This window comes from Chiloscyllium plagiosum, unplaced genomic scaffold (assembly GCF_037043375.1).
Source record: "Chiloscyllium plagiosum isolate Xiang-an unplaced genomic scaffold, Cpla_swu_hap1 HiC_scaffold_2, whole genome shotgun sequence".
In the NCBI taxonomy this organism is placed as follows: Eukaryota; Metazoa; Chordata; class Chondrichthyes; order Orectolobiformes; family Hemiscylliidae; genus Chiloscyllium; species Chiloscyllium plagiosum.
In genome coordinates this window covers 112,148,074-112,169,743 of record NW_028270140.1, presented here as the reverse complement: position 1 = coordinate 112,169,743, position 21,670 = coordinate 112,148,074, and the positions used below count along the sequence as shown (strand labels likewise).

The following is a 21,670-nucleotide window of genomic DNA, read 5'->3' as shown; positions in this document are numbered from 1 at the left end:
CAAATCTATCATGACAATACTGAGCCACTAAAAATGCATCACTACTGGGGCATTATGAACAGAGAGCAGTGCTGACAGGTGGGATGAGAAATAGTATTCATTTTGTCATTTACAGATGATAGGAATTGTACACCAATGCACAAGACTGTGCAAGCCTAGTCATGCCCATCTTTTTAATTGTATGAAGTGGAGGTGAGGGCAGAAGTTGGGGCTGCTAAGGGTTGAAGAAGCCAAAGATTTGAATCTTATTTATGTTTAAATGTTTCTGCTAAATCTTTCCCTCCATGAAAGATTCTGATATCGTATAATGACATGCATGACACACTGGAAATGGTGTCACATACACATTTTAAATGTGTGCTTTGAATTAGTTCCATCTTGAAAGAATTCTCAGATTTTCAAGTTTGGAGCAGGTAAACTGCACAGTAGGAGGAAACCTGAAATGATCCCTTTAAGTCCCATTACAAGTTCTGACAGGAGAATTTTTTTTCATGTCTAATCTCCTGTCAGAGATTATTAATAATGTAAGAAGAGCAATACCCATGTGGTAAAACAGTTTACTTCCATTTGTTTTGGTATTAGAATCATCTGAATGTATTTAACTTTGCTACTAAAATTATTCCCTCAGAACAAAGAAATCAAAAACATCTAGCTATAAGTGCTTTACCAGTGTTTGTAAAATATGAAAATGGCAGTCAAAGTATATGGAGTTTTCACATTATCAAGTTACTGTGTGGAATTTATGGTTCATTGCCTGTCCTTGTTTCATTCAATCAAACAAAATACTGTTGATGCTGGAAGTCTGAATTAAAAATCATTCCTTTTTTACTTCACCCTGATTCTGAGCTTGCCCCTCGTTCTGTAAGGAGAAAGTGAGGACTGCAGATGCTGGAGATCAGAGCTGAAAATGTGTTGCTGGAAAAGCGCAGCAGGTCAGGCAGCATCCAAGGAGCAGGCGAATCGACGTTTCGGACATGAGCCCTTCTTCAGGATTCCTGAAGAAGGGCTCGTGCCCGAAACGTCGATTCTCCTGCTCCTTGGATGCTGCCTGACCTGCTGTGCTTTTCTAGCAACACATTTTCACCTCGTTCTGTAACCCAGTTTTCACTCTCCAATCTTTTAATTAATATTTTCTGTCACCTTTCATCTCTTAAGTCAACATGCTGGATACTTCTCCTAAGGCTTTTAAAAACAGCCTCAAAATCCCACCTTTTCAACTGTGCTTTCTGTTGTTGTGACTGAGCATCCAATACCCAATTTGTTAAAAATCTAGAATCCTCTGCCACATTAAAGGTAATACATAAATGCAAGTTTTTATTGGATTCATGTCAGAACGAAATAGTCTACAAAGCCTTTAATTTTGTCTGTCTTCCCTTGAGAATGTGGCTTTTGAGGTTTATAGACAAGTCTCTAGCAAATGTCATTTGCTTTCTTTCTGTTTTTAAGGTGAAACATTCATGCTATTGCTTTCATTTAAATAACTATGCAGCTAATATTTTATGGGCAAATGACTTGTTTATTCAAAATAAATGAGATTTAAGAAATGTGTCTGTCAAAATAGTTAATGTCTTTCTAGTTTTGCATTGCATCATTCAATGTATAGTCTCTACTAATTAGAAAAAGTGTTCTTTTAAGTTTGCTTGTCTCACTATTTCCTTAGAATACGATGTAAAATTGATAAATTAACCTAACCATATGGTGATTCTCAAAGTTCAAACCCTAAATACTGGGAATAAAATTCATGGCTTGCAAATAGCACCTGGTTCAACATTGCTGCAGTTAAAAAAACAATTACATCACTATAGAATAGATTTTAACATCTCCTACTTTACCATATTTTCCATACTTGTAGTCTCATTCTCAGGAGTTCCTTGCAAACGTGGCTGTATCAGTCATCTCGGCCCATGGCCAAAAGAAGTTTTGCCAGTTTTGCCTTATAGTACTATAAGGGAGGCAAAGTGGCTTAGTGGTTATCATTGCTGCCTCACAGCAGCAGGGACCCGGATTTGATTACACTCTTGGGTGACTGACTGTGTGGAGTTTGCACATTGTCCCAGTGTCTGTGTGGGTTTCATCTAGGTGCTCTGGTTTCCTCCCACAGTCCAAAGACATGCTGGTCAGGTGGATTGGCCATGGCAAATTACCCATAGTATCCAGGGATGTGAATGTTAGGTGGATTAGCCATGGGAAATAGGGTCAGTTGGGCTGAATAGCCTGCCTTTCATACTGTAGGGAGTCTGTGATGACATACGGAACTGATATGATCAGTCATTTTGAGTAATCTTCTTTTCCTTGCTGCCCCGGGGATATTCAGATCATAGTTTGCATATTGAATTATAGATTGGTTAGGGTTGTGAATTGAGAACTTGTTATCCCAGGACAGTTTTGGAGCTAGTTTAGTCTGAGGAGCATTTAGCTTTTGCCTTCTCAAGCAAAATATTTAAATAAACCAGCCAACAACAAATGCAATCCTTTCTCTCTCACCTGACTGTTGCTCCTGAGTCTTCTTATTTACTCTTAAGACCTCTGAAATATTTTGTTCCTCAATTTCAACACTTTAATTTTGACATTAGAAAGTGCAGCTAGCCTCTACGTGAAGATTATAAACCGCTTCAAAGAACTTAACATTAGATAAAAGTACTGTCTCAGCTGGGGTGGGGGTGCTGGGGCAGAAGTTGCAATCAGCATTTGTGAGATCAGCTATCTCAATGTGGACTTTTTCTTAATAATATTTGAGGTATGAGTGTCAGTGGCAAGAGCAATATTTATTATTTTCCCTTAATTGCTCTTGAGAAGGTGAGTATGAGCTGCCTTCTTAACAGTGCAGTCCATGTGGTTTAAGTACAGTCAGTGCTGTTAGGAAAGGATTTCATGAGTTTGATCCAACAAAGGACAGCAATACGTTTCATAGTCAGTATTCCCAACAAGGGACAAAAAGGGGAATTGCTTGGGAACCTCCGCAGGTCTGAGCAGAATCTATGGCGAGAAATCAAAGTTAACATTTTGGGTGGAGCGACCCTTCCACAGACTCGGAAGCTGCCTAATTCTTGAGTAGATTGGAAGTGAAAGCTGGAATGTTTACACAAAATACACACAAATCCTGTACGATCTGTTTGATTTTTGATGATTGTGTTGAAAATTATTTAGATCGGACGCAGGTTGTCTGAGGGTCAACTCCGTCATTTGTCTTTTATCATCTTCATTTTGATAGAAATCTAAATACATCGCTGGTCAGTCAATTTTTTAATATGTACAATTCAGTTCACCTGTTCTTTTCTTTGCTTGAACATTCCCTGATTAGATATCCTATAATTTTTGTTGCCTTAATACTTGCAACTTCTAACTTATTGATATTGCACTATTGTCATCAGGGTAGCTACACTGGAAACTTGCTGTATTCACTTGACATGAGGAATGCCTTTTCTTTCCCTACAATCTTTCAGTATTTAAACTAATTATGAATAAATTGCTTGACTATGGCAATTTCAGTGAAGTGCTTTTCAAGTGTATTCAACTGTTTCCCATTTCTATCAGGTTCTGATTTATCTTTTACTCTGTAGTTCAGCTACTTGACTTCTATGATTAAATAGTTCTACACTTAATTTACTGCATGCAATCTTGAGAGTTTGCAGTGTAGTGTAAGTGCTGATCACTTTCAGCTCTTCATTTCGAGAAAGCAGGTACTCAAACAGTATACTCAGTTACAGGCAGAAGTAAATCATGTAGCTATGAATATTTTTCTAGAATTTAAATGATGTAGAATGTTCCTCTGTTTTAATGTTAATTATTTAGTGGAGACTACTGTGCAATTTGATTGGCAATGTGTTTTCTTTCCTTTTTAGGTCAAAATGATATTACATTTAATGCATATCTTGTGGATATGTTCCACGTTGACAATAGTATCGTCAGTACACTCAGGTAAGATAGTATTACCTCTTGCACCATCCTATGTTTCTACATTGCCTGCATGAAATATAAAAGATCATTATTGCAAGCTAGGGAAGTGATTGCTGGGCCCCTTGCTGAGATATTTGTATCATCGATCATCACAAGTGAGGTTCCAGAAGACTGGTGATTGGCTAATGTGATGCCAATGTTTAAGAAGGGTGGTCAGGACAAACCAGGAAACTATAGACCAGTGAGCCTGACGTCAGTGGTGGGCCAGGATGTTGGAGGGAATCCTGAGGGACAGGATGTATATATATTTGGAAAGGCAAGTACTGATTAGGAATAGTCAACATGGCTTTGTGCATGGGAAATCATGTCTCACAAATTTGATTGAGTTTTTTGAAGAAGTAACAAAGAGGTTTGATGAGGGCAGAGCGATGAATGTGATTATTATGAACCTCAGTAAGGCATTCGACAAGATTCTCCATGGGAGACTGGTTAGCAAGGTTAAATCTCATGGAATTCAGGGAGAACTCACCATTTGGATACAGAACTGGCTCAAAGGTAGAAGACAGAGGGTGGTGGTGGAGCTTTGTTTTTCAGACTGGAGGCCTGTGACCAGTGGAGTGCCACAAGGATTTGTGCTGGGTCCACTACTTTTTGTCATTTACATAAATGATTTGGATGTGAGCATAAGAGGTACAGTTAGTAAGTTTGCAAATGACAGCAAAATTGGAGGTGTAGTGGACAGCGAAGAAGGTTACCTCAGATTACAACAGGATCTTGATCAGATGGGCCAATGGGCTGTGAAGTGGCAGATGGAATTTAATTCAGATAAATGCGAGGTGCTGCATTTTGTGAAAGCAAATCTTAGCAGGACTTATACACTTAATGGTAAGGTCCTAGGGGCTGTCACTGAACAAAGAGACCTTGGAGTGCAGGTTCATAACTCCTTAAAAGTGGAATCGCAGGTAGGTAGGATAGTGAAGAAGGCATTTGGTATGCTTTCCTTTATTGGTCAGAATATTGAGTACAGAAGTTGGGAGATAATGTTGCGGCTGTACAGGACATTGGTCAGGCCACTGTTGGAATATTGTGTGCAATTCTGGTCTCCTTCCTACTAGAAAGATGTTGTGAAACTTGAAAGGGTTCAGAAAAGATTTACAAGAATGTTGCCAGGGTTGGAGGATTTGAGCTAAAGGGAGAAGTTGATTAGGCTGGGGCTGTTTTCCCTGTAGTGTAAGAGGCTGAGGAGTGACCTTTTAGAGGTTTATAAAATCATGAGGGGCATGGATTGGATAAATAGACAAAATCTCTTCACTGGGGTGGGGTCGTCCAGAACTAGAAGGCATAGGTGTAAGGTGAGAGGAGAAAGATATAAAAGAGACCTAAGGGGCAACGTTTTCACGCAGAGGGTGGTACGTGTATGGAATGAGCTGCCAGAGGAAGTGGTGGAGGCTAGTATGATTGCAAAATTTAAAAGGCATTTGGATGGGTAAATGAATAAAAAAGGGTTTGGAGGGATATGAGCGGGGTGCTGGCAGTTGGGACTAGATTGCTTGGGGATATCTGGTCAGCATGGATGGGTTGGACTGAAGGGTCTGTCTCTGTGTTGTATATCTCAATTACTCTATTATGTACAAGAGTAATTTTATTGCCCTTAAATGTTCTAAAGTAGTCTGCAAGTATTACATGAGTCCATGTGTGTACATAATTTTACAACTTCAAAGATGATGGTATTAGCCAGAATATAGTAGTTCGAAAACTGCATAATTTCAATATTCTAAATGGAGCAATATTCAAGTGCTTAGGTGAAACAATATTAGATATTTTAAAATCTAATAACAATGAAGATCTGGTAATACCATAATTGGCATTGAGAGCTGCATGTTTCTCATAGAGAGCATTATTAGAACTAGTGCACTAGAATTGTTCTTCCATCTGCCAATGATGTACAGCTGAGAAGCAGCCCAGTTATCCTCATTGCATACTCATAGAAGACTCTAGGTGCTATTTTTGCACTTTCTAGGTCATCTGCATAGGTTGGGGAGGAAATGCAATGCAGGTGATACAAACATTTTGTCGCTGTTAATAATGGGGAGCTGAGGAGGGTAGGGTGCTGTTCGAAAATGTTGAAGAACCTGGTTGGATATTGTGGACAATAGAACTTTGTTAATATTCCTTAGCTTCCTGCATGGCACTTTGGCCGATGAACGGCTTGTTTGTTGGGAGAATGGACACTAGCAACAGCAGGGTTTAGCGACGTATTCCTGGGGTCAGTCTCTGGCAAATGGTGGTGATGGAAACAGCAATCAATATGGGAGTAAAGAACCCTGGTGTTTGCTGTTGGTGATCATCAAAGACCTCTAACGAGAGGCCCAGAGAAGTACTCCTCTTTCTGACCAGCAAAACTGATCAAACAGCCACTAAGCCTGAGGAACTGGCAGCTCCTGCATCCATTTCACTGACAAGTTTCAAATGACAGAAACCTAAAAGTAATAAATATTTCCAATTGAGCAAAGGTGAACCCAAATGTGGCTGGCTTCTCTTTCAAGTTAAATGTTACATAGAGTGATTTTGTAAAGTCAACCTGTTTCTAATTCACAAATGACAACTCTTTCTTTCTTTGTCCTTAGCACACGATAGTGGGAAGATGATGAGAATGAAGATTAAGAGGAGTTCCTATGTGAAAGGCTCCCTTTCTAGCTTTGTCTCTCTTCCATGTCACTATTCAATGCTGGCCACACCTTCACCATCCAACCATTCTTTCCAGGAGTTTCCTCGGATTAAGTGGACAAAAATAGAGGAAGGAAAAGATGGAAGGATCAAGAAAGAAACCTTAATTCTGGTGGCGCAAAATGGTGTGATAAAAATTGCTGCTGACTATGATGGTCGAGTTGCAGTGCCCAAGCACCCTGAGAGTCTGAGTGATGCAACACTAACCATTTGCCGACTGCGAGCAAGTGATACTGGTCTTTACCGCTGTGAGGTAATGATTGGCATCGAAGATGAGCAAGACACTGTCTCATTAGATGTTACTGGTAAGTCTTGATATGTCAAGTAATTTTCAGCTCATGGATTGCAGTGACATTGGCATTAGCCAAATGACTATTAGACTGACATCTTCTTCTATTGAACGGAGATCTTTAGTTACAGATTTAGTGTTTGTATGTAGATCCTACTGCTGAAATGGGTCTGTAAAGCTACTTAGATTAGATTACTTACAGTGTGGAAACAGGCCCTTCGGCCCAACAAGTCCACACTGACCCGCCGAAGCGTAACCCACCCAGACCCAGTCCCTTACATTTACCCCTTCACCTAACACTACGGGCAATTTAGCATGGCCAATTTCACCTAACCTGCACATTTTTAGATTGTGGGAGGAAACCGGAGCACCCGGAGGAAACCCACGCAGACACGGGGAGAATGTGCAAACTCCACACAGAGAGTCGCCTGAGGCGGGAATTGAACCCGGGTCTCTGGCGCTGTGAAGCAGCAGTGCTGACCACTGTGCTACCGTGCCGCCCACCAAGGTTTCATTTTATTTGGTTTAGAAGTCTCTCATTTAATTAAATGTACCATTACTTGACCCAGAATAAGGCTTATATAATTTGTCACAGTGTCTTTTCTTATCAAGTCAACCCAGGATACAAGTACATAATCTGACTGGCATTACACTAATATTGACAGACACCCTATTGATCAATTCTTTTGATGACACAGTAGCCAAAGATCCTGTCTGTTTTATTGTGATGTTTAGATCTCAGTAACATCATCAAAGAGGAGCAGGAAATCCTCATCGTGCCAATGTTCCCCCTCAGCCAAAAAGTATTTGCTGCTTGTGAAGTCTTGCTGGATACATGGAAAAAGACACCTTGATTAGCATTCTAACAGCAGCCACCACAGTTCAATATAAACAATTGCCTCTGAAGTACTTTGAGACACTTCTGGGATTTTTGACAGGATGCTATATAAATGCAAACCTTCCTCTGTTTAATCTGCTAGCAAATAAATGATTCCTTGTGGTTTCATTGGATATTAGTTCAGCTGATCATAAGTGCATAAAAGTTGAAGAAAAAGAAAGACAGGTTGGAAATTGCTGTGTTCCAGTTTGGGAGAAGAAGAAAATTGAATTTTCTTCAATTTTAAAGTACAGTTTTACTAAGTGGAAACTATATAACTGGAAGAAAGGATGGAAATATAAATATTGTGCCAGTATTCACATAACAATTGTATGGCATAGTCAGAGATACTTACAGCCATAATTCACTGTTATAAATCAAAAGAGAGAGATGAGGGAAGGTGAAGATGTAGATTTTAAGGAAAAAGTTAAAAGGAAGATGAAAGCTTTACAAGTAGAAAAGCTCAGTTAAAAAAATCCAAAAAACAATATACAAGGCAACTGAAAGCACTGTAACAAAATGTGGGGCCAGGAAGAAAGGTTCTTCAATAGCTAGATTCACAAGGATAAAGCAATGAATCAAGGTGGTTAATGAGTTACAGAGGAGCTTGACATTTAACCATAAATACATGAGTGTTAAATGTGAGGCACGGGATTCTGGGAACCAAGTTTGATTGGTGAGCAGAGACGTGTGCGATGTGCAGCATGTGGTATTGTAGGGGATACTGTCAGCAGTGTTGTGTGGGAATTAGGATCATAAACTGCCAAGTAAACTGACCAGACAAGCAAAAACTGCAGAAGCTGGAAATCTGAAATAAAAACTGAACATGCTGGAAAGTGGAAGTTCTCAGCAGGTCTGACAGCATGAAACAGTAACTCTTGTTTCGTTCTCGTATTTTCTGAATTTATTCAAGTAACATAGTCTGAAGGTGACAAAGATTTAAATAAGGGTTTCAGTAGCAAAGGGATTGATATAGGGACAGACAAAAACAGTGTTACAAAGTTCAAAGCAGACAGTTTTGTGAGGGAGAAGTAACATCAAAAACTGACCTCGATCAAATAAGACATTAAGATTACAAATAGCTTCTGTAACCTCAGACAATGGCATGCATCCCGATACTTGTCCACATTATTTGTCAGAGCCTTTGCCTGCAAAATTATTCAGATGCTGTTGAAGAGAATCCCAGCCCCAAAGACAGGCTCTCCAGGTTTTATTAGTTAGGCAGGTTGACTGCTTGGATCAGGTATCAGATTACTAAGTCTACCACATGGAGTTAACCATTCTGATTTTCTACTGCAAAGCACACAACACAAAGGGATTCTGACTACTTAGCTCCAAGGCAGACAGGCTGCAATAACCTACGAAGCTGAACCTTTGTTTGATAAACAGCAGGTAGCAGGAGCTCCTCACAAGGCATGGTGAGCTGCACAAACCCCATATAATGTGTATATGCATTGTCACCACCCTCCTGATAACAGTGTAGATCTACACATTAGCCTATTGTTTGCTATATCTAATCTTTGCCTAATCTATTCAGCTCCACGTGTTGAATTGGTGCATGCGATTTGAGTAGCTACTGAACGCCCTCGCTGCCACCCAATAATGGCAGTTACCACCTCCAAAACATGTGATTATGTATCTGATTTTCGTTTTCCAATGCTTGAAAGTTTCATCAATACATTTATAGCAACAGCGGGTGGCCAGAAAGACAACATGTAATAACACTAAAAGAAAGAGTAGGGTATTGCGAAAACCTGCAGACTAATATGAGTGAAGAGATAAGTAAAGAAAGAAGAATAGACTATATTTATTTCTTTCGCTAATTACCTCTGTTTTCTTGTGGCATTTCTTGTCCAAGTGTTCAATATTAATGAGTAGCCTCAAGGTGATGGATAGAAGTTAGTTAACTACAAAGGCAAATTGCACAGTCCACATTCAGATTTTTATTTTTAAAATAGGTTTTCCAGAATTAATCCACTACATTGTAAGAAAGACTTGCATTTTTAAAGTATTTTATCACAACTCTCTGCAATGTCCAAAGACTTTGTATACAGTAAATTACACTTAAGTGCAGTGACTTTTAAAAAGTTAAAAATCACACAACACCAGGTTATAGTCCAACAGGTTTATTTGGAAGCACTAGCTTTTGGAGTGCTGCTCCTTCAACAGGTGACCAAGTTGACAATCATCTGCCGGAGGGGCAGTGCTCCGAAAGCTACTCCTTTCAATTAAACCTGTTGGACTATAACCTGTTGTTGTGTGATTTTTAACTTTCTCCACCCCAGTCCAATTCCGGCACCTTCAAATTGTGACTTGTAAAAGTCATCATGTTAAGTTGGGGTAAATGTAGCTGCAATTTTACGTACAGTAAGATTCCACAAACCAATAATCTGTTACTTCAGTGAAAACTCAGAAAAATTGTCAGCCATGGCATCTGGTGAATTTCCTGGTCAGCTGAAAAAAAGTAGTCTTCATTTCTCATTTCTTGTAACAAAATACTATAGTGGAGAAAGTGAGGACTGCAGATGCTGGAGATCAGAGTCAAAGAGTGTGATGCTGGAAAAGCACAGTTGGTTGGGAAGCATCCGAGGAGCAGGAGAATTGACGTTTTGACTTTAAGCTGATGAAGAGCTTATGCTTGAAACGTCAGTTCTCCTGCTCCTCGGATGCTGCCTAACCGGCTGTGCTTTTCCAGCATCACACTCTTTGACTCTGATACTACAGTGGAGGTTTGTCTTAGATTGAGAAGGGTCTAAATCCACCTTTCTGAGAAAAACATTTTGCCAATTGAGCCAAGCTGCATTTTCGTTCTTAATTTACACGGTTAATCTGCAATAGTCTTTTTCGATAACTACTCACCTTTTCTAAAGAAAGGATTTCCAATCTTTTGTTTAATTTCAAATATTTTTGCCTTGAGAAATCAAGGGCGGCACGGTGGCACAGTGGTTAGCACTGCTGCCTCACAGTGCCAGAGACCCCGGGTTCAATTCCCGCCTCGGGCAACTGTCTGTGTGGAGTTTGCACATTCTCCCCGTGTCTGTGTGGGTTTCCTCTGGGTGCTCCGGTTTCCTCCTACAGTCGAAAAATGTGCAGGTTAGGTCATGCTAAATTGCCCATAGTGTTAGGTGAAGGAGTAAATGTAGGGGAATGGGTCTGGGTGGGTTGCTCTTCAGAGGGTCGGTGTGGACTTGTTGGGCTGAATGACTTGTTTCTACACTGTAAGTAATCTAATCTGACCTCGCTCTTGAGATCGGCTGAAAGGATGACTTGGTGAAATTTCAGCTTGCATTGTCACTGATTCAGGTGACTTTCCTGAATCAGGAAAGCTGTATCACCTCTTAGGTAGGTACTGGGAGATGTTTGTGCCCCTGTCTGTGAACCTGCCTATGAACCTGGGGTGGGATGTAAGATTGTTACTATAGTAATCCAGCACATACAGCAGCTTAAAGAGCAGGTAAATTGCAGCAAACAGCCAAAATAAAACCTGATGAAGGATTAATGACCTGCATTGATTTTCCTCAGTCTTATGGGCATTTAACTTGATTAAAGCCTTCTGTTTGCACAAGAACAGTGGGCAATGTATTCCACAGTGTTCATCTGCTTCAGTGCTTCTCAGGCAATAATGATAATAAATATGGTTCATATAAGTCTGCTGTTTTCTGTTGGAAAATACCTCAGAGTCCAGTATTGGTAGTAATCCAGCATGACAAGCCCCCAGTCCATTTTACACATTCACTGGAGAATTGTTGTATCCTGCCTCTTATTTCCTTGTTTGAGCTGAAAGGGAGTGTTGGTATAGATTACAGACATCTCAGGCATTCTGTGATCAGTGAATGAAACTGATGAACACACATCAGAAGTGTGCTACATTGATGCAAGGAATTGGCAAAGTATGAACATAGACTTGCCCCTATTTATTTGAGGCCATCTCTGGAGGTGCTAAGAAAACATTCTTTCTCCAAAGGAATGTATTGCTACTAGGAATTAAATCACATTCAAACAGTAGACTATGAGATCTACATAATGACTGTAACGGTCGAGGGATTTTTAAGGCAAATCAATTGTGGTTAATGCAACCTAGGTAGCACTAAAATCATTATAGCTGGTGCTTGCTTTGAACACATGCTTCAAAAATTCATCAACTATTGCTCTGTTTTAGTATTTCAGTCCATTTTGTCTTATGTCTGGTGAGGTAGGCACTGGTGTAGCCTACATGTGACTCCAAACGCAGAGCAATGTGGTTGATTCTTAGCTGTCCTTTGGATAATTAGAAATGGACAATAAATGCTGGCCTAGTCAGTGACAGCCACATCCATGAATACAAATTAAAAAGTGCCAACCATTAATCACAAACATTCTACCTACTCCTTTCTAAAGTACTTCCTCATCGCTTAAGCACTGAGGTACAGTTTCTGTTTCACTATAGCTACGCTACCACTGTCCTCACACATCTAAATTATCTTCAAACATGAGAGTGAGTAACACAAAGTCAATCTCTTTTCCCACACTTGCATAAATTTTAGCAAGAGTCAATGGCTGATGAGCTGAATTTTCCACTTCCTATTACAGAAGTGTTGAGACTACTTATTCTTCCTGAACTGCAGCAGATGGCTAAATTCAACCTACTCAGCACACAGCAGGCTTGAGAATGGTCAGGACAGCAGTTTCCTTTCTAAGGGACATTCGTGAACCAGATGGGTTTTTTAAATGACAATCGACAATGGTTTCATGGTCACCATTAAATTCCTAATTCCAGCTATTTTATTGAATTCAAATGCCATCATTTGCCAAGGCAAGATTCAAAACTGGGTCTTCAGAACCTTACCAGGGTCTCTGGATTAATGGACTCGCGATAATACCAATAGGCCATCCTATCCCCAGTGCTTATTGACAGTTGGCATAACATGCTGGTCCATACAATGTTTTTTCTAAAGTAGAGAAAAGCTGGTCTCTCATTATCTTGACTCACTAATGTGCTGTGCTAATGAACAATTCAATGAGAGGTTACTGAACTGTGGATAACTGTGACTGTATACGCTAGCAAGGATTACTACCTTCAGAAGGGAAGGGAAGAGAAGAAAATAAATGCACCCTTACCTATAATACATTTACTGAGAGGTGCCATTCCATCCTCAGGTGTAATATTCCACTATCGGGCAGCAGCAAGCAGATATGCACTGAACTTCGAGATGGCCAAACAAGTATGTCAGGATAACAGTGCCACCATTGCAACCCCAGAACAGCTTCAAGCCTCGTATGAAGATGGGTTTGATCACTGTGATGCTGGCTGGCTTTCTGATCGAAGTGTCAGGTAAGCGGTTGATTACTGCGTACAAACTGGTGTTTGTTGTAAATTGGTAAACGACAGATTAGCTATTTAGCATTAAATAGTAGGAAGGATGAGAAGAATGCAATACGAAATAAAGGGTGCAGTTCCAAATGGAGTGCAATAACAGAGATTGCATAAATCATTGAAATGGTAAGGCAGGTTAATAAAGTGATTAAGAAGGGCATATTGGATCCTGGACTCTTGAGTAGAGGCATAGAGTACAAAAGCAAGGAAGTTATGTTAAACTCTGATTTAGCCTCAACTAGAGTATTGGGTCCAGTTCTGGTCATCATACGTTTGGAAGGATGTGAAGACTTTGGAAAGGTGATTCTAGAGGTGATGGGTTGTAGTTGCATGAATCCTTTGGAGATGCTGCAATTGTTCTCCTTACAGAAGAGATTCAGTAGACATGTCAAGATCATGAGAGCCTTAGACAGAGGAGACAGAGAGAAGTTTTTCTCATTAGTGAAAAGGTCAAGATCCAGAAGACACAGATTTAATGTGAATTGGAAAAACAACTAATGGCTAAGATCTGGAGTACATTACCCAAAAAGTGTGAGAGAGGCACGTTCAGTTTGAAAGGGAATTAGACAGGAACACAAAAGGAAAACAATTTGCAAGATTAAGGGCAAAAGTTGGGGCTGCAGGACTATCTCTGAGTTGCACTGACAGAGAACTAACATGGACACAATGATCTTCTGCTGTACCGCTATTATTCTCTAATTCTATGGAGTACCTTTGGACATTTTACTAAATTAAAAATGCTTTATCAATGCAAGTGGTTGAGAACACATGTGAACTCTGTACTGTTGGAATCCTGATTAAGGAAGCTTGACTATCTGCTTGTGGGCTTTGAATTGGAGCCACTTCCTTTGCCTTTATATTGGCACATAAAGTTTAATTGCCCCTATTGCATTTATAACAGTTAAAATGATGGATTGTCTCAACAACTTCAATTCAACCAGTTATTTCTCATGTTAAGAGCTGTGCACTGAGAAAACAATGTTAGCTACTGCTTTGATGATTCTGCCAATCCTTCTATGCAACTGTCTGCTTTGCAATTAGAAGGTGCCTTTAAATTAGCGGTGTAATAAAACCTGGATTTGGAAGAGGTTATTTATTTTCTCACCAGAAACAGATTGAAGATATAAGGTCTTGTTTAATGATATGCACACAATGTAATGATGTGATTGTGGTTCTCCATTTCAGTCCAAACATCTTCATTCAGTAACTGTGATGGTACTGATTTTATGGTGATGTTGATGTTGTGATAGAAAGAAACTGGCTGTGAAAATCAAGCTGGTGAAAATTGGAGTCAGTAGACTCAATAGCAGCTCACAATTCCCACCAAAAGGTGGCTCACTGTCATCATAGGAACATCCATACAGGTATTTCAAATTCAAAGTGGAAAAGTTAATTATCATTTTCTGTCAGTTCTCAGGGCATAAAAGTGTTTCATGTCCAATATATGATCTCAAAGTGCTGTCAATGTTGCCAACTACTACTGTGTAGACAAAGGAATACAGATTTTGCAAGCAAATGGCAATAAAACATCAGTCATGATCTTATTGAATGGTGGCGGACGTTTGAGGGACAAAACAACCTACTCTGACTTCGATTACCTACGTCCTTACATTCTTATTTAGGCTGCTACTTCAGCATACTACTAAAGGAGTGTTGCACTTATGAAGATGCTGTCTATTAATTGAGAAATTAAGCAAAGACTGTCTGACTATTAAGATTGACGTAAAAAAAATCATGACACTTTAATGAAAAGCTTTAGGTTTGATTGTAAAATAGCAATTACACTTTCAAAGTGTAATTGAAAGTGATTCGTTGTAAGATGCTTTGGAACATCCTGAGTATGGGAAAGGCATTATATAAATGCTAGCTTCACTTTCACCCTTCAAAAGAAAGCTTTATGCCTCCATGTGATGATTTAATCGCGATTGTAGATTGTTTGGGCCATTATTGATGTATATCTATATCTTAGCTCTACTTTGCACCTCTCTATTGAGAGAATTTATTAGACTTCACATTATCACAGTGTTATTTCACTATGGTAGCATTGTGATTAGAATAGTAAGCAATAACTCAGAAAGGCAAGATGGAGTCCTACCACCTCTTAATTATTTCTTCTAGTGTGGAGGGCTGTTGTACGTCGCAACGAGACATTGACAGAATGCAGAACTGGGCTGATAAGTGGCAGAGGAGTTCAGCTTGGATAAGTGTGAAGTAATTCACTTTAGAAGGTCGAATTTGAATGCAGAATACAGGGTTAAAGGCAGGATTCTTGGCAATGTGAGGGAACTGAGGGATCTTGAGGTCCATGTCTACAGATCCCTCAAAGTTGCCACCCAAGTTGATAGCGTTGTTAAGAAGGCATGTGGTGTGTTGGCTTTCGTTAGCAGGGAGATTGAATTTAAGAGCTACAAGGTTATGCTCAGGTCTATAGAGCCCTGGTTAGACCACACTTGGAATATTGTGTTCAGGTCTGCTTGCTTCATTATAGGGAAGATGTGGAAGCTTTAGAGAGGGTGCAGAGGAGATTTACCAGGATGCTGCCTGGATTGTTTTATGAAGAAAGGTTGAGGGAGTTATGATTTTTCTCATTGGAGCGAAGAAGGGTGAGAGATGACTTGATCGAGATGTACAAGGTAATGAGAGACATAGATAGAATGGATAGTCAGAGACTTTTTCCCATGGTGGAAATGTCTACCATGAGGGAACATAATTTTAAGGTGATTAGAGGGTGATGGTGGAATGTACTGCCAGCAGTGGTAGTACAGTCAGATACATTAGGTACATTTAAGCGACTCTTGGAGAGGCACATGGAAGATAGCACAATGAAAGGTATGTAGGTTAGTCTGATCTTAGACTAGAATAAAAGGTCGGCACAAGGTCAAGGGCCAAAGGGCTATACTGTTCTATGTTATATTGAGACCAAAACCGAGTACTGATCCTGATGGTATCATAAGGTTCAAGAGATACCAACTGAATGAGTACCTGCTTCTGGACCTGACTGCTGACTGCACAACATTGTGATCCTACAGGAAGCAGCCAATTCCAAGTCCATGGAGGCAGTTGCCATTCAATTAATAAAGATGGATGGACTCCGGAAGCTAGAGGCCTAACAAAAGACTTGATTTCATACCGACCAGGAGAGCTGAAACATATAGAGAACTGTGAGGGCATCTCCTGTTTCTGAAGATGGGAATGCTTGAGGAGCTAACCCATTGCACCATTGGAGGATTTGAAGGGTCCATCTGCAACCCCATCTCCATGGGGGCAACAAGATTCCATTCCATGAGTCCAAATCTCACCATTGGAACCTGTACAATCTGAATTAATCTGATAATTTTCGCCAAATCTGCCAACAAAGGCATACATATTGCTGGAATGTTGTGAAAAGCCAATTGTTACACTTATCCCTTAAAAAAAAGAATCTCGCACCCCTACCTGATTTCCTAAGCAATACTGTGAGCCCCTTATATTCTCTTCAGCAATTGTTATTCAATAAAATATTCTACTACCTTCTTCAGGGTAAGTGGTATTACACAATAATGCAGCTTTTCCAGTACCATCCGCATTTGGAAAACCAAAGGGAAAAGGATGACACTTCGTTTAAGGAGTTTGTTATTCAGTTATTCACTGACTACAGTGATTTTTTTTGTTTTTTTGCTTTTTAGATACCCAATCACCAAACCAAGACCTGGCTGCTATGCAGATAAAAGGGGACAACCAGGTGTCAGGACTTATGGAATACGAGATCCCAATGAGACATATGATGTTTACTGTTATGTGGGAGACATACATGGTAAGAAGCCTCTAGGATAATTGAACCTTTTCAATAATAACATTGCCTTCTTATTGGAAAACTTGAAGTAATACTTCAGAAAAGTACTAGAAGGTTTGGTACTGTCAATGGGATAGAGGTTTATTTGGGTTCAGTGAATTTATTTTTGGAGTCATTTTCTTGGTGGACCTTCGCTATGAAACGGGAAACTTTTCCACCCATCATAACAGTCAGAGAGGGCCTTATGTTAACTCCTCAGTTGAAAGATGTCTTCAGTGTTCTGCAGTACTACACTGATACAGTACACCTCTCTCATTTCGTTTATGCTTTTCTGGGAGGTGTGCATCACTGGCTGACCAGCATTTATTGACTGCTCCTATTTGTGCTTGAAAATGTGGTGGTGAGCTGTCTTCTTGAACTGCTGAAGTTGCTGTGCCGTTATGGAGGGAATTCTACCCATAAAACAAATTTAAGGACATAATTTCTCAGGAGAGAGTGCAGAGAAGATTTACTAGAATGTTGCCAGGGCTGGAAAATTGTAGCCACAAGGAGACATTGTAGAGGTTGGGATTATTTTCCTTGAATCAGAGAAGGCTGAGGGGTGACATGATTGAGATATATAAAGTTGTGAGGGGTAAAGATAGAGTAACCAGGAGGAACCTGTTTCCCTTAATAGGGAGTTCTAAAACCAGGAGTGATAGATCCAAGCCAAGTGGAAGCGGGATTCGAGGGAATGTGAGGAAAAATGTTTTTATGCAGAGGGTAGTGGCCGTTGGGACTTCACTGTCTGAGTTAGTGGTGGAGGCAGAGACCCTAAACTCTTTCATAAAGTACCTGGATCTGTACCTTTAGTGCTATAAGGTGCAAGGCTAGAGCAAGGGAAGATGGAATTAGAAAGGGCATCTGGGTGTCTTTGAGTCAGTCTGGCTGAATGGTCCCCTTCTCTGATGGATCATTTCTGTAGTTCTATGGTTCTAACTTTTGCTCTTTTGAGCATTAGGAATCATTTAAATAATGGAGATGAGCTGTTGGCACCTGTCTCTTTTCGGGCATCAGACATCTGTTTGCTTGCCTTGCTGGCAAGGATATGAATCCCCTGGTAAATGAAAATACAGGAGAGTGGTCTGCTACAATTATATTCCTGAAATGGGCATCCTAATTGCAATGGAAAGTTTGAAGAACAACAGTTTATGGAGACAACACCAGGGGAATGGGTGTCAGCTGCATTCCTATAATTTAAAAGAACCTGTGGTTTTATTTTTACACAACCTATCCCCATTCTGCTCTATTCCCCTCGTTCTCATTCCATTCTTTACTGATTCTGACTCTTCCAATTCTGGTTTCATTTCATTAAGCTCCTTAAAATAATACCAGTCAAGCAGGACTTTCTGACATACATTATCCAAATGTTAGAAAGTCGTGTGGATCACTGCTAGTTAAATGAGGATGGCTAAGAACCTGGTGTGCATAATCACAGTTTGTTGTTGTATAAACTCAGTCATTCACTAAATTTTGTTCTGGTAAAGATATTGATTAATCTAAAATATTCTGGATTCAGTTGCAAGCTATTGATTTGGCCACTCATTCTGCCCAATAAGCTGATTTAGCAGAATTGTGTGTGTCATTTGTTATTTGTTATTGCATCAAGTTACAAGTAAATTAAAACCAGCAATCTAGGCCAGAGCTTACTTCGTGATCACTGTGATGAAATTGCTTTGGCTGCTAATTGCAACTGATGAGGGATATAATCTTTTAAATAAAGTCTTACAGGGAAATTGAGGGAATAAAAACAAAAAACAATTTTTGAATCTTAAAAGTATCCCATGTTAGCTATGTTTATGTACTCATTAGAGTTTTTGACAAGAAAAAGGGCTCTATTTCAGCTAGCCTGTCACAGTATTGTTTGTAAATGGCAACACCCCTTTCATGTCCTGTTTTGGTTGGTGTTTAAATCTCCAGTTCAATAAAACTGAGCACATGTATGATTTGAGGAATTAATATAAGCAAAAATCACAATGTGAAAGCAACGGATCATCCAGATTCTTTGCTTCTATGAAGTGAAACATTACAAAACTGACATTTCTCAAAATAAACCTTTTCTCAATTATATTTACTGTTATGGGGTTTGTTCACGGTTGGCCATCTGTGTTAATAAGTAACTTTGAAGTCTGGAATTCCTGAAGTGGATACTCATTTGGTTCAAAAGTTGCTACTTTAATGAATAACATTTCATGAAAAAATTTCTTCCATTGGTCCACAGTACTAATATTCACCAAGTAATGTCAAGGAAAGCAAATAAGTCTAGTTGATTAATTCCACAGGTTCCATAAATCCACTTATAGTAGACAGTAGCATTTACGTGTGAGCCTTAAAAGTGAGTGTCAGAAGATATTTGACCACATGGCCAAGTCTTACTTTAGCCTTATATGCTGTCATGTTTCTAGCAAGGGTTACTCAATAATGATCAAGAACAAAAATCTTGGGTTGACTTTTCTTTCCCTTAACCCAGAGTAGCATTACAAATTGTAGCACCCTTAATTTCTTGCAACAGGGATCAGTTAACTTGGCACCACATGCTAAATTGAAAAGAAACCTGTGAGTTTCTTGTTTTGTATATAGCTCAATAACTCACTAGATAATTTCACTGATGTATTGGCGGAGAAAGCCAGACATTCTTCAAACCAAGCCCCACATAAAGTGGTGCTATATGTACACTTGGGAAATACTTGAGATACTTTCAAATACAAATTACATCCTGAAATAAGGGAAAGGGTCTCCCTCTCTCACCCTCTCAGCCAGTGTCAACATACAGTCCATTGTTGACAGCAAGTTAAAACATTATCATGTTTTCTGTTTTCATTCGCTATGTTAGTTTAGTGAAACAAAGGGTCCAGAGAAGTTTCAGCAGACATGGGGCCACCTGAATGAATTTTGCATTTGCTATCAGAACCAGGATCAAATACTTGTTAATATTGGTATAGATGAAGAGGCGCGGGACATTCACCATATATTGGTTGAACCTTTCTAACCTTGACTTTCAAAATTTTACATTCTTTACTGACCCTCTTTTAAATTGTTTGTAACATTGTACCAACTCTAATATTTGCCCCAAAATGATATTTCTTCATAGATTGCGCCTTTGCCAAATAAAATTCAACTTTTAATGAATCCTTTGCACACAAATTAAGGAAAGGTTCATTATAAACTTGCAAAGCATTATATCTCCTGCTGTTAACAGCATGTGGAAAATGAAAGAATAAGGTCAAGCATTTGTTATTCTGTGTTTTGAATTGCAGACTGTGCTGGTTCAACTGAGTGTAGGTTTTCAAAGTGAGAAATCCTAATGAAGCAATAATAATATCTTATTTTGTTTTGGATCAGGATGTTTTCGAAAGTATTTTATGATATGTTAAAAAAAATCAATTAATGAAAGTGTATATCTAAGGTCAATGTTTTATGCTTGGGATTGCAAGGGAATGTTACGCAACATGTTTTAGCAAGTTACCTATGCATTAAAATGCTTATGTAAGCTTTAGAAGGTTTTGATTTCATCCTGACTTTCAGCCCAGACTGTCAATAAGCTAAATACACCATTTTTAAAAAAATCAGTTTTGCTGGGGATCACTGTATAGTGAGACATGCATAAAGCTGAAACAAAACTGAACTTGCCTTTGAGGATCTTATAAATTGAACAACCTTCCATCACTGCCCGACCTCACTTTTAAAGAATATGTCATTGCTGTGATGTACCTGATATGACTGCAATACTAGTGGCATGAGCTAAAACCTCAAGAAAGGAGATTTTTTTTTAAATGAAAGGATTATACTTTCCCTGTAGGTGCTAAGGATTAAAGTTGAGTTTCTTAAAGTTAAATGATGGTTATCACTTCTAATAAATGAGGTGCATGGTTCAGTAATAATTGGTACTATTGGTGAAAATAATGAGGTCATACAGCTGAGCCCACATTTGAATGGATATATTTGCTGTCTGAACTGGATGACAGATTTCCTTGAATTATTTGACTCCTTTGATGATTGGAATAACAAGATTGTTATCATTAATTAGTTGTGCCTTCAAAGTTTGAGATTTGTCTCAAACACAGCAGGTTACTTTCTGCATTTGTTTTAAGTTTTATTATTTGAATCTCTTTGTTCTATGCTGCATCCTTAAGATCTAGTTACAAGACGACTTTACTCCTCTCCCATAAATCAAATGTTATTTCAGCAGAGGTTTTCTTACAGTATTTGTACTGTTCCTTGGGGATTATGATGTTATAGGTTAAATACAGTTTCAGTCCAGCATAGTAATTGTCCTGTGGCAGGGATGAAGTGAATGTAAGTTTCAGAGCTGTCAAGAACTTATGGTTATCTACTTCAGTCACTAGTGGGAATTATTTTTTTAACTAGCACTCAGGCAGAAACCTGGCCTTTCAGTTCAACAATCCAGTATCGAAACTACTGGATTTAAAAAAAAATTCAATCACAATAAGTTGAGTTGAATTTTGTCTCATGTTTATTTAGTTTCAGGCCTTTGTTGCGAACAATTTGGAGGTGAAGTGCCAAGATCTTTACTAAAATAAGAGGGTTGATGGTGATAGGCTAATAAAACAAATATTTCCTCTATGCATCCAAAAAAATCATTAAAATGATTAAAATCTACAACAAAAGCCAAAAAAATGAAATATACTGTCAACAATTGCATAGAGAAAGACAGGTTAGGGTATTGGCTTCTTAAAATTTTCTGATAAAGTACCA

The 21,670-nt window shown here is 39.1% G+C and overlaps 1 protein-coding gene across 2 annotated transcripts in view; it reads left to right on the top strand.

Moving 5' to 3' along the window:
* LOC122556227 (uncharacterized) overlaps window positions 1-21,670 on the top strand; it is a 197,022-nt gene that overhangs the window by 20,766 nt on the left and 154,586 nt on the right. For both annotated transcript variants that reach the window (XM_087999688.1, XM_043702808.2), the window contains exons 3-6: window positions 3,843-3,918; window positions 6,525-6,929; window positions 12,927-13,101; window positions 16,809-16,936. In XM_087999688.1, the coding sequence (XP_087855814.1) occupies window positions 3,849-3,918; window positions 6,525-6,929; window positions 12,927-13,101; window positions 16,809-16,936 (778 nt within the window). In that variant the 5' untranslated portion in view covers window positions 3,843-3,848. The remainder of the gene's footprint in view (window positions 1-3,842; window positions 3,919-6,524; window positions 6,930-12,926; window positions 13,102-16,808; window positions 16,937-21,670) is intronic.